The following is a 13,069-nucleotide window of genomic DNA, read 5'->3' as shown; positions in this document are numbered from 1 at the left end:
GTGACGGTGTGTGATGACTGATGAGGGAGAGGGGGTGGTGTTCAGATGGTATAACATCACATTTTTGCATTATAAAAAAGCAATGTTAGAAAACGAAATTTAGCCGTTATTTCGTATTTTAGAAAACTGTTTTAATAAATTGTAATAGGAATTGATTAAAAGGCTCTATGTTGACAGAGTTCAGACAAGATTTTAGAAAAAATATCGATGCTTTAAGAAAAAAATCAAGTTAACAGCTTAATTTGAGATAATCTACAATAAGGTGTAGGTAGATCTAGAGTCTAGATTCTAAATCTATTTAACTCTACTTTAACATAAATGGGACCTAGCAGAAATATAATGCAGAATTAGAATCTATGTCCAAAAAAAAAAATTATAATAATAATAATTTGACGAAAAAAATCGATTCAGTAGATCTGCACACAACGAAAAATGGCGACCTTCAAGCACGGTAAAAACATTCATGAATTAGCTATAATCTAGTATTTTATTCCTATACTTTTTTTCCTGTATGCTATATGCCATATGGTATTTATTCTGCTATAATTTAGATATCAATATTTAATATTTAGGCCCCTAGACTCTATTTCCTATGAGTAAAATTAAGATTCTACTGTAACAAAAAAAAAAAAAAACCGGCGGTAGGCCTAGGCCTAGGGCCTAAAAATACTAAATATTAAATATTAGGCCTACTAGATTCTAGATCTAAATAAATCTCTAGACTCTAGATAGTTGATACACTAGTATAGTGAAGTGTATAGTAGTTAGTTACTAGAATCTAGATCTAGAGATCTAGGTCTAGATCTAAATAGTAAATAAATAAATAACTAATCAATGATTAGGCCTAATCATGGCCTAGGCCTAATCTATCCTTTTATTTTAGTATTTTAGATTTTTAGGCCTACGTAAAATCTAGTCTAGTAATTAGTAATGTTGGCAAGAAGTAGATCTATAATGTCATTAATGTGATTTAGATCTAGTTGACTAGTTGTGTCAAATATTATAGATGAGTAGGCTAATATTAATAATTGGTAAAACTCCATTTTAGCGTATTTTATTCTCCGCTTCTTGTTTACCTCCAGTTGAGCGTATTTTATTATAACAACCGAAACACACCAAAACATTAGGAAAACAGGATTTATTAGGCTATTTGTATTGTATTTTTGTTTTAACAAATGAATAAAAATGAATAAAAAAAACAAAGAGACTGACTTTTTTTTAGATTTTGATAATTTACTTTTGTTAAAAGTTGAGAAAAATCAAAATTTTGAATGTGCAATGTTCGTGCGTCAGAATTTTCATGGCAATGGGTGAAATACGTAAAAACGTAACTCACAATTGGCTGCAAAGGCGGTTAAGTTTGTACTGTTACAAGTATCTCCCAGGCATGATACTATAAATAAACATTAATGAACTTACAATGACCCCAAAACTAAGGCCAACATAATTTCAGACAGCTATTGCCCAGAGCTATGACGTATGCTGATAATTAAAGTCAATGTGAACTCACGGGGAACCCGCGACCGTGTAAGGATTTTTCTCCCGCTGACGATCACACAATAGTTAATTGGAACAGTTCTAATGCTTTTTTATGTTTTTTTTTACCTTTTCTAATAAAAAATCGCATTTATAAAAAAAAATAATAAGTAGATCTGTGTTTTCCTAACGTTTTTGTGTGTTTCGGTTGTGTTTACAATAAAATACGCTCAACTGGAGGTGAACGTCAAGCGGGGAATAAAATACGCTAAAATGGAGTTTTACCTTAATAATTCAATAAACCTAAAGAAATCAATGGCTAAATACTAAATAATAAAATATAATTAATATATCAATATATAGGCCTAGGCCTAATATATAGAGATGCCCTATAGTATAGCCTATAGGCCAGAAATTAACTTAAAACAGCAGTGTTTGTGAGCAGGATTTGCTAATTAATTATTATTAATTAATATTGTAGGCCTGCCTAATAATATAGGGGGGCCTAGTAGTAGTTAGTCTCATAAAAATTCAAATTTCTTCAAATTATAAAAAGAATAGCATATAGGCCTAATTGTAGAGCTTTAAAAATGCAATCCAACAGTACCAATTTTATTAATTTAGCATAATTGGTTGATTTAATATAATTTTTTAAGTGTCGCAAATAAAATATATAGAAACGCGACCAAAAACGCAGGTAAAAAGTCAAATTTACTTGTTTTAAAGCTAGATCTAGTAAGCAAGAAAAGACATGATTCTTCCTTACTATTGAAAAATTAAGCATTCAAATTCTCAATGTTTTTGAAAACCTAAGCAAAGCTAGGCATCATGCCTAGTGTTTAATATTAGGCCTATTTAAGATATTCTCTAATTATAAAATTTAATATAAAATGGTAAAATTTTCAGCCTATTGGGAATACACACTTTGTTTCACTTTTGTACACACTTGTGTCACTATTCAAAATCATAAACTGTTTCTAGTATTAGTTAGATCTTCTAATAAATTACTACTGACTATTAGGCCTACATACTGTAGTACTACCTTACTTACCATTTATATCGATTTATGGGAATCAAGACAGTAGGCATATACGTATTATGCATAGTGTAATTCATTTATTTAGACCTAATCATTGATAATTTACATCTAATTATTTCTTAATTTAAAACAAAATGGTTGGGTATTGGTTGTTTAATATTATTGATGATATTTTTAAAACTGTTTAATTTGAAAAAAAATGTGCTAACAACCATGTGATATAATCTGCCTACCCGTAAAAGTTAACAATAGTTATTAGTTTAGAGTCTTTGTGTAGTCTGATTGTTGTATATTAGAAATAAAATATTAGAAAGAATATATTTAGTTTGAAAAAAAATATTTATGTGGTGTTATTTTAAATTCAGGTATTTGTCTTCTGAACTCTGTTGCTCAGTTTCAACAATGTATCATCCAACCCTCAAGGGCATCATTTATGAGGTATTTTCATAATTTTTTAAAAGTTATGTTACGGATATACTTAGGCTTATGAAATCTGCTATATTGTTCCACTAAATATAAATTGGTTTTAGAATTAATGTTAATTTTATGTAGCCATATTCTAGGGACAAGGGAATAGGCCTATGCAATGTATGCATGCATAGTGGAAAATTTTTTTCATTCACCTTATGAAAGGTTGGATGGAAGGTAATATTTTCTTTCCACTTTGCTTGCATGTTTACAAAACAGCACACTGAATGACCTGTCTTTTTTGTGTCTTTTATTCATTGTTAACTTTGACTTTAGTATACATATCAAAAAATGAATATGGTCATTTTAAAGAAACTGCAACATGCAGATTTGTATCTGATTGTGCTTTCATCTCATTAGTCTCGATAGCTAATAAACTAGTAATATACTTAGCTCAAGTTTCTAGTTAGTAGTTTTAATTAATTCAAACCATAGATATGAGGTTATGATAGGACAGAATCAGAGTAGTGTTGAGTAAAAAATTGAATATTAGAAAAGGTAGTTTGTGTCCCATTTGGGGATAGCATGGTCAAATAGTAGTAGCCTGAAGGTCTAAAGTTCAGATCATGGTTTGGACTAGTGGCTGTTGGTCGTCCCTTAGTCCACCCAGCTCTGATGAGTACCCGACTTAAGTTAGAGAGTCAAGGTGACTGAGCATAGTGCTGACCATACCATCCCTTCAAATGCTGAGGTCAAGAAACATGTTCTCTACTTCAATTGCCCAATGAATCGCAAGGTCTAAGGAGGAATTTTTACTTTTTTTTACTTTTATTTCTTATTGAACCTACATCTCTTAACCAACCACCAGATACCCCACCATTTGACCTCTGGATCGGTTCACAGTTGAAAGACTTTTTGACAGATTAATCAAGCATTTGCTTGCTTACCAGCTTAGGCATTCCCTTCTGCACAGATATTTTGATTTATTTTAGTGTTTACTAACAATTGCCGTTTGTTTTAAAATAGTTATAAAATACTATTGTTTGCTTTATAAAATAAAAATCATCATATTAATATCTCTTATTAATAGAAATGTAACTACGTCTCTTCACATTTAGATGTTTACACAGTATCTCAAGCTCTTTAATACCAACCAAACCAACCAGAATATTAGGTGTAACTTCAGCATCCAATTCCTCTACATTGCACACAAGTAGCTTACAATATGGATATAGAAATACAGAGTTTGAAAGAGGCGCGCCAAAGAGAGTTGGCAAAGCTAAACTTGTACCACCAAACTGGCTGAAGTACAATCGTGTTCTGTATCCACCTACTCCTCTGGGTGGGCTTGAGCGACCAGCTGTAAGTTTTTCATTCTTTAAATTTTTTTAAACTACGTTAATAGGGCTTGTAAGTTACTGTTGCTTAAAATTTTGTTAGCCAGGGAGAGATATAAATTTTTGAGTTAAATTTATGTTTTTTAACATAATTCCCATTCATTAAAAAAATATGGTGGCTATTTGTTTCTAGGTTTCACTTCAAGATTTTAAAATAATAACAAATTGTACGTTAATAAAAAAAAATCACAATTTAACTTGAGCTATAGTTTTCTTTAAGCCAGCCTACATCTTGTTGGCGATCATTATCATTGTTTAGGATTTTAAATAATAGCAGAAATAACCTTTTCTATTTATATATTTTTTTACCAATTTGATAAAAAAAAATATAATTAATATATGGTTTGAAAGAATACTAGATGGCAAGTACGAGAACAAGAAGTTGGTGACCTGCTTACTAACCCTATTGTAATATTAATCTATATGTATTAATACTGGTGAAAGGTTAGCTTTTCACTTCTCTTCCTATAATAATGTGGGGTATTGACATTTTTAATGGCATTCTGAATTATTCTTAATCATATTTTTGAAGGAAAGGGGTCGTCCATAAATGACGTCACACTCGTAGTGGGGTCCATAATTTTGTGACGGTGTGTGATCAGGGGGGGGGGGGGGGTTCAGATGGTGTGATGTCACACTTTTGCATTATAAAAAGGCAATGTTAGAAAACAAATTTTAGACGTTATTTTGCGTTTTAGAAAACTGTTTTAATAAATTGTAATAGGACTTGATTAAAATACTCTATTTTGACAGAGTTCAAACAAGATTTTGGAAAAATATCGATATTTAAAAAAATTCAACTGCAATTTTGAGGAGGGTTGTAGGCTGAGGTGTGACTTCATTTTAGGGGGAAGGTCTGGCTTTTTGTGATGACGTGTGACGGAGGGGAGAGGGTGGGAGGTAAAAATTGTCAAAAAAAGCGTGACGTCATTTATGGATGACCCCTAAAATATACACAAAAAGTTGGGAGATGGATACCTTGGGTAACAAACTGACACCTGAGACTGTTGACTACAGGTGAAATTCCCACTGGTGTAACTAAATGATGACCCCAGTTGACACCTGAGGTTGACCTATAGGTGACCTTTAAAGTCAAAACAGACTACAACATATAACTGGATGCAGACCCAGGGGTAACTGATGTTAGAGAGGGTTGTTATTTTTTAGCAGTGTGGTGGTCGTGTTAGTCTCAGTGGTGTCCCCTAGTAACCAATAGGTGAGAGAAGGGTCACACTGTTGGTTCCCTCACTACACAGACATTTATTAAAAAACTCATCACAATTATATTTTTTTCTACTGTAGGAAGTGTGTCATGCTAGGATGCAGATTAAATACAGCACCAAAAAGTTGTGGTACATTGCACAAATGGTAGGCTCATGTTAAAATATTGCAACTGTAGTAGAAAACAAATGTATTTCAAATTTAGTCAAAAATTGTTTTATTTCACATCGTAATTAAAAATTAATGTTTTGGTTATCTTGTTTTGGTATAGATTGAACCTGTTCGTAGTTACATTGTATAATTTAATTATAACACTAGAAAGCTATTGAAACTCCAGTTACATTAGTTTTGCCTAGGAGATGTAAATTATACCTTAATAAAATGTAAACGGCCATTTGACTTCTTAGTTAATCATTGACTAGAGATCTAAATACATTACACCATGCTTCAAACGTTTCCTTAGATCCGTGGGATGTCTATAGATGAAGCCATCAAACAGCTGTCATTTCACAAAAGGAAAGGAGCTGCTCACATCAAAGAGGTTTTACATTTTTTTACTAGTAGACTTGGTAAATAAATGCAGAGAATGCATGACAATTTAATGAAACTCTACAATGATTTTCCAAACTAGGATGATTTAGTTGCTATAATTGCAGCATTAAATAAACCGGAAGTGATCTCCCCTATACTTTCTCAAATATTCTTATAAAACACTGCAGGGATGGCAAATTGGGATATAGATCTAGACATGATTTTTAACTACTTAAACTTTTTAAAATGGAATAGAATCTAGTAGAAAAAAAGAATTGCACACCAAGTAAATGCCAAACAATCTGTGTATAATAGTGCAGAACATTATTAGTACTTTATAAATTCACATGCATTTTTTTGAGAAATCGGAAATAGCATAAATTACTACTTCGGGTCAACAGAAATAACTCAAAATTTGACAGAGGGCAGTGAATTAGATATTTTACTTATTTGTGAAATTTCATTTATCTGAAATAGTAGTCAAGTTATAGGCTTTTGAAAAACCAAAAGTAGAGTTAGTTCCACTTCTGGTTACCAGAAGTCGCTGAAAAGTTGATACAGAACTAGAAATTTGATATAATGCTTGTATATGAAATTTCATCAATCTAGCTGTTACGGTACTCAAGTTATCGTGTTTACAGACACACACAGACACAATTGCAAAGCTCAGTTTTTCCGACTCGATTACGCATAGAACGCTGAAATTTTGATTAATCTGTATTATTTTTACCCAATTAAAATAAGTCCCCTATACTCCGTATATGATGAAGTCCTGAGGTGTAAAACTATGAAAACTGTCAAAATTTCATGATTTTTGTGCACGATTACAATACTTTATACTCTGTACACGAGAAAGTAAAAAAGAGGTTGATGTTATTACTTGTGTATTCAAAGAATTAGGAAGCCACAAGGGAAAATATACCATCTAGTTATATTAATACTACAGTTAAGATACCTTTTTAGACCCGTCTGTCGCTATGTAGGTGAAGAGTTATTTTATTTCCTTTACCTCTGCTCATGAATGGGTAGATGACCAGATGCCTCTACTTTCCCTGACATGAGGCAGTCGAGAACTGGGTAAACTCAGGAATGTCACATTTGAGGTCGGTCTCTAAACTCGTGAGGTCTCTAAACTCGTGACTTTTGAGTTTGCACTATAGTGCTCTATTGCCCCATCACATCGTTCCACATATCACTGTATTTAAACTAATTCAACAATCATTTATCGTATCATTAGCCTGAAATAATTGACACTTTTAAAACAATTTTAGTTGTACTATTTTCTTTAGATTAACATGAAATTTATGTACTGTTGCAGGTGTTAGAGGAAGCACAAGAAAAGGCAGTGACTAGTCACAATGTTGAATTCAAATCTAATTTGTGGATTTGTAAGTTTTTTGCAATTTAGCTGTTATTTATAGTTTATTAATTTGAATTTGAATGTTATTTTCTCCTTAACTTTTCAGATAACTCATACTTAATAGTTTTACAATATTTTATATTTTAGGTGACTCCTTTGTGTCTAAAGGTATTATTATAAAGGGTGTAAGAAAACATGCAAGGATGCGGTTTGGTGTAATCCAATACAGATATACCAACTATTTTTTGAGACTAAGAGAAGGGAAACCACCCAAGGATTATTACCCACCAGAGAAAACTGGCAATGAATTAATGCAAGATTACATTAGAAGACAGCGTTCAAGAGTTATTCAATATGGATTATAATTTCTATTTAAAGTATTGTACATTATTTCTATTAAAGAATAAAAATTTGTGAACATTTTTTTTTATCAAAGGGTACAGAGTTTATGAAAGGAATGAAATTCAGCATTGTCAGTCTAAGTAGAGACAGGGTTCTGTGGTCTTTGACCATGCTTTGTAGCCATTAAAAATGCAATCGACACCTCGAAAAACAGCTTTGTGAGACTTTCCCATCTATCAGAATCAAAGAAATGCTTTAAGACAATAAAAGTTAACACTGGTTTAATGACAATATCACACTTAAAAAATATTACAATAACAATGTCTTTCAAACAAATGTAATGAGTTTTCTCCACTATTTTGTTGTGGTCTGCAATAAAACAATCATCAAGGTAACAAATACTGGCACATCTGCATTCCACAATCAGGATTTTTAAATTAGGTCATAGAATAGTTTGTTCTGAAAACCTAATCTCACTGAAAAAAATTTTGGATTTCTTTTTATAAATTTACCAGGGATAATGATGCATTTAAAAAAATTTGCATTTTGATGAGGCACAGCAGCTTTAATTTAAATCACATTTCCATTTTTAATTTAAATGTCAAGGACTATGTTAAGCTCCATTATACTAACACAAGTATACATCACAAGCAGACCTGTTAAAAGCTGGCAGCCTCAAAAGGTTGCTTCATTTACACTGCAATGGTCCAAACTAAGGTCTTCAGCAGCTAACATAATGGTCCAACCATCAGGTCGCTGACACCTATATTTAATACTGATGCTGGTTGCATTACCGCAGCCATTCTTTTGATTAGTTAGCATGGATGTTAAAAAGCAACCCATGTTAGCTGAGATTGAAAACGTCAAGTTTAAAGACAATTTTACTTTTTTGTTTATTTTAAAGGTAATAGTCAACCAGATAGCAACAACAAGAATTAATTTTTAAACAACAGAATGATTCATTTAAAAAAAAGGAATTTTTTTTTCTGCATCAATTCGAAAAACTTTTTGCTGAAAGAATATATCAGAATTTCATTTCCAACCAATTTTATTTTAATGTTATATAAGTTATAAATGGTAACCCATATATTTTCAAACCAAAGAAATCACTATTTATCTCTAGCTCTGAAATACAAAATAGTGGAGATTTTTTTTTAAACTGTTACAATCAACAATTTCCAACTAAATATACAATTTGGAAGGAATGGATAAATTTATTAACAAAACAAATTTGTCAACTTATATTAAGCTGAAGTAATAAAATAAAACAAAAAAAGGCCAGTTCATTTGAGAGCACTTGTCCTGACAACATCAACAATCAGCCTGCTGTAAAATGTTCTAGAGCAGCTGATGAAAACAAGGTGTCTGTCTCAGTCTGCTGGTGGGTGGTGACAGCAAACAGAACAGCCCAGTCATTCAGTTGTTTGAAGTATGAATGTTTTTCTTCTTTACTCAGGTGCGGGGAGTTCAGGCAGGCATCCAGCAGTCGACGGATACTATTTCTAGTGGGAGGGAAGGGAACCTGAAAAAATTATTTTAAATTTATTGGGTTTTTGTATCAGGAGGAAAACAATATAGTGGACTACAGTGCAGTCAAGTGGTGAGACAACTGGTCCAGCAAATAGAAAATAATTAAATTTTAAAAGGTGTATATTATTTTAAGTGCATTTTTTTAAAACACTTTTTAAAAACAATTTTTAAAATCTCCATTACATCAATCATCAATGTCATCCTTGCTCAAAAGTTTTAAAACTGTTTTGTTGACAGAAATTTTCTTTCACAACTAAAATGATTTGAGAGTTTTAAAAAACTTACATGGGAGATCTCTGGCACTCTCTTCAACTCTTGATTAACAGCATCTTCTTCATGTTTAAGCAAGGCCAGAGTGACGTAAGGTTGTGTGTATTTGACATCTATTGGAAGATCATACCACTCTATTGGAATGGTGCTGCCATCTGGGGCTAACTTTGACATGTTAAAAGCAGGCTTTGGGCTTGTTGGGCTCTGGTCCACAGAGGATCCTCTCCCATCCAACCACAATACCTGATGAAAGGAGTAAATGTGTTACACTATTTGACATTCAACCACAGTATGAGGGCAACAATGTCTGAGTGCAATGAGGCGGTCAGAAGTGGATGAAGGTAAAAATAAATTGATAACACAGCATAATAATGTAAATATAGAAAGTGAACTACTGCTTCTATTTAATCATCTTTTTTCATTTGTGCCTTAGACTCATGGGACAGATGAAGTAGATGTCATCTGTTCAATAACTTTGGCATACAAGCCACCTTTGTTTCCCTAATGAGTCAGGCACCCATCAGAGCTGGGTGGACTCAGGGACTTCCTATAGACTCTATCAAGAGATTTGAACTCAAGACCTTGGAGTTAGCAATCATAAGCCCTACCATTCAACCATACTGCTTCCATTTATTTCCTGAAAACTATTAATAAAATAGTTAAGATACCCCTTCAGACCTGATGGTCAATAGGTCAGGTAGAGTACATTTCACCTGTTATTGTGATCTCCTCATATAAAAGGATAATTCCCAGCTGCCTTTATTTTCCCTAATGTGAGACAAGGATGTCCAACAGTCTCATGCCCGGCATCCAAACATTTGGGTTAGCCGTCATGAGCAAAAACGCATATTGACGCTATCCCATTCCTGTAAGCAATACATATGCATATTTTTTCTACCCAATTACATTTTGTTTAGCATAACCAGCTTCTACATGAGGCTCTAGATGTGTTGTCCGACTCTTACATTGCTAGCTGTGAATAAAAACACTACTGCCAACAAGCAGCTGATGCTTATTACAGAGATGATGTAGTAGAAAACCCTGAGAGAAAAAGTTCTTACTTTGGTTGGTTTTTGAAATGTCACTTGGTTTCCATCGTAATGTCCAAGCAAGTCATGCTCCACTTGAAGAGCCACGCAGGGATCTAGAGCGGATGATGGACTTAAGGGAGACAATGAAGAATTGTCTGACTTGCTCCGAAATGGTCCCCTGCTGCTCAACTCATTTAAGTTAGGAGATTTGGGTGAGAGAGATCGAGTGCGCTCACCACCAGAGTTGGATCCACTGGATTTTGATTTTTCATTGCTGTCATTGTCTTTAGGGCTGGTAGACTCTGAGTTATTCGAAGTGTTTGTATTGAAAAATGTTGGTCGGACGGGAGTCTTTCCGGTGTTTAAGATTTCTGATGTGGTGGGTGATAGCGGTGATGGTGAGAGGCGTGTCTGGTGACAGCTCCCATCCTCCTCCAGCCCCCTCCCGTCAGTGCTGGTTTTACAGCTGGAGCTGCTGGGGGTGGGGCTCATGGCACAGCCAGACTTGTGCTCCTCCGCTGGTCGGACTGTCAGTAAATGCTGAGATATGGCTCGGTGGATGTAGCCCAGGGTCTCGGTCAGCGCCTCACGCTTGGCTTGCACATCCCAGAGAATGCCCTTGGATAGCCTGAGCAGGTTCGTGTTGGTCAGGTGACCTTTTTGTGCTGACGTCTGCCTGTGTAGTGAGGTGGTGGGGGAAGTTTTTGAGCTTTTTATGGAGTCTGTGGGTGATTTCACGGGTGTGGTGGGTAAGGGGGATTTCCTACCCTGCTGTGCTGTTATAGGCAGCTGAGTTTTCTTCTGAGAGAAAGGCACTACAGGCGGGTCCACAGAGTATGATTGTGCAGAATATTCCTGAGCTAAGTTTTTTTGATGGCCTGGCTGACTTTGTAAGTCACCAGCACAAAGTGTCTTTTTGTCAGAATTTAAGTTAGCACCTGACACTGGCGCCTGACCGATTCTACCATCTGACACTGGCGCCTGACTGATTCTACCATTCTGGTCTAGGTCACTGATGTTTCCAAAGCTGTTGTGAATGTTTTTTATCAAGGTGTCCACACAGGGCGTAGTCAGACATGAAGGGTCAACAGACGAGGACAGCTCTTTGTTTTTAAACTCCCTGACGCAGCTGTTGGGGTCAGTGAACACCTGGTTGGGCATGCCATCAAAGATGTCCTCCTCCTGCTGACCATTGGGGAAGCCATCGCGGACAAAGTCCAACACGGCCAAGTAGTAGTACGCCCGCAGACAGTCCAGCTCCCTACACCGCACGCTGGGCGTTGAGATGGAGCTGTCGTCTTTAATGTCGCTCAGGAACTTTTTAATACTGTTATGACCTTCACCTCCAGCCTTGTTGACATCTCCGTGACTCTCCATGGTGATGAGGACTCTGGAAGCATTGAACTCCTGCTGGAGCTTCAGCAAGTACTTTGGACCTGGGGAGAGAAACATTGGTTCATTAGTCAAATCTCACAAAAAATTTTATTACTCAAATTCAGAAACATATTTTTTTTATAAATCCTAAGGATAATAAAGCAGGAGTGATCTCCTCTAAACTTTCTTGAATATACTTATTTAACACAACACCAACCCTTATGGTGACTTCCTATTAAATCTTTATAAGGCTTTTCTAAATTTTTAAACTAGCACCAAAATATAAAACATGATGGGATAAATTCAGGATTTTCATGATTGTTATTCTAAAACTTGCGAAAACATAATCTAGTGTTCAGTAATATATTTCATAAAAATTTATTTCTGCTAAATTACATTTACTGAATCTATAAATCAACACAGCTGTTATCAAGACCTGACTTAACATAATCCTCATGTCAGCCTTAATATTAGCCTATAGAAAAGTCTATTTCTCTGATTCAGGCCTGACAATAAAGCACAGAGAGCCAGTCAAAATGTCCCACCTTGAGGGAGCATGAGGCGACACAAAGCTTGGTGTAGTGTTTTGTGCTTGCTGTTGTACAGTGTGGACATTGCTTCTATCAGATGGACGATGGCCTTGGACGTGTCCGAGGTGAGCAGTACCAGGAGACAGAGGGTGATGTCCATGCTGACCATCACCAGCAGCTGCGGGGGGCAAAACAATCAATTAGTCAAACAGTGGCGGTGGTGGTGAAGGGGGGTGTTTACAGCTACAACAACAAGTAGTGGAACAAGGGATTCTACAACACTTTTAAATAATTTTGAAAGACTAAAAAAAAAATTAGGAGAGAAGGCACTAAATAATTTTTTTGGGTAAGCTACACAAACATTTAACCTTAACCCAGCACCCACATACAGACATATAACATCTACCCACACAGCCACACAAAACTTCAGCCCACACAACTCTCACATTTCCACCCACAACCCCACACACTAGGCAGGCCCACACAACTCTCACATACCCACCCACAACCCCACACTTACACTAGGCAGGCCCACACAACTCTCACATGCCCACCCACAA

General features: G+C 35.1%; 2 protein-coding genes across 2 annotated transcripts in view; one reads left to right on the top strand and one right to left on the bottom strand.

Annotated features, from left to right (window-relative positions):
- Nucleotides 1-346: 346 nt before the first annotated feature.
- On the top strand, nucleotides 347-7,846 carry LOC131938137 (large ribosomal subunit protein uL22m-like). The gene is made up of 7 exons (XM_059296045.1): nucleotides 347-451; nucleotides 2,881-2,953; nucleotides 4,042-4,285; nucleotides 5,623-5,688; nucleotides 6,005-6,082; nucleotides 7,391-7,460; nucleotides 7,580-7,846. The coding sequence occupies exons 1-7, from the start codon at nucleotides 433-435 to the stop codon at nucleotides 7,795-7,797; spliced, it is 768 nt and encodes a 255-aa protein (XP_059152028.1). The 5' UTR covers nucleotides 347-432; the 3' UTR covers nucleotides 7,798-7,846.
- A 194-nt stretch (nucleotides 7,847-8,040) lies between these two features.
- The window catches only part of LOC131938081 (gem-associated protein 5), a 90,462-nt gene continuing 85,433 nt past the window's right edge, over nucleotides 8,041-13,069 (bottom strand). The window contains exons 28-31 of the mRNA XM_059295980.1: nucleotides 12,525-12,687; nucleotides 10,636-12,041; nucleotides 9,590-9,817; nucleotides 8,041-9,296 (exon numbers count right to left, since the gene is read on the bottom strand). Of these exons, the coding sequence (XP_059151963.1) occupies nucleotides 9,093-9,296; nucleotides 9,590-9,817; nucleotides 10,636-12,041; nucleotides 12,525-12,687 (2,001 nt within the window). The 3' untranslated portion in view covers nucleotides 8,041-9,092. The remainder of the gene's footprint in view (nucleotides 9,297-9,589; nucleotides 9,818-10,635; nucleotides 12,042-12,524; nucleotides 12,688-13,069) is intronic.

Source organism: Physella acuta, unplaced genomic scaffold (genome assembly GCF_028476545.2).
Source record: "Physella acuta isolate Inbredline_101_S28 unplaced genomic scaffold, ASM2847654v3 ptg000017l, whole genome shotgun sequence".
NCBI classification, from domain to species: domain Eukaryota; kingdom Metazoa; phylum Mollusca; class Gastropoda; family Physidae; genus Physella; species Physella acuta.
The sequence above is the reverse complement of the archived record's forward strand: the minus strand, read 5'-3'. Positions and strand labels throughout refer to the sequence as shown.

Excerpts from the sequence above, each read along its gene's own strand:
- LOC131938137 (XM_059296045.1), top strand. Across the intron at positions 6,083-7,390 it reads GAGCTGCTCACATCAAAGAG|GTGTTAGAGGAAGCACAAGA; the intron begins GTTTTACATTTT and ends GTACTGTTGCAG. Across the intron at positions 7,461-7,579 it reads CAAATCTAATTTGTGGATTT|GTGACTCCTTTGTGTCTAAA; the intron begins GTAAGTTTTTTG and ends TTTATATTTTAG.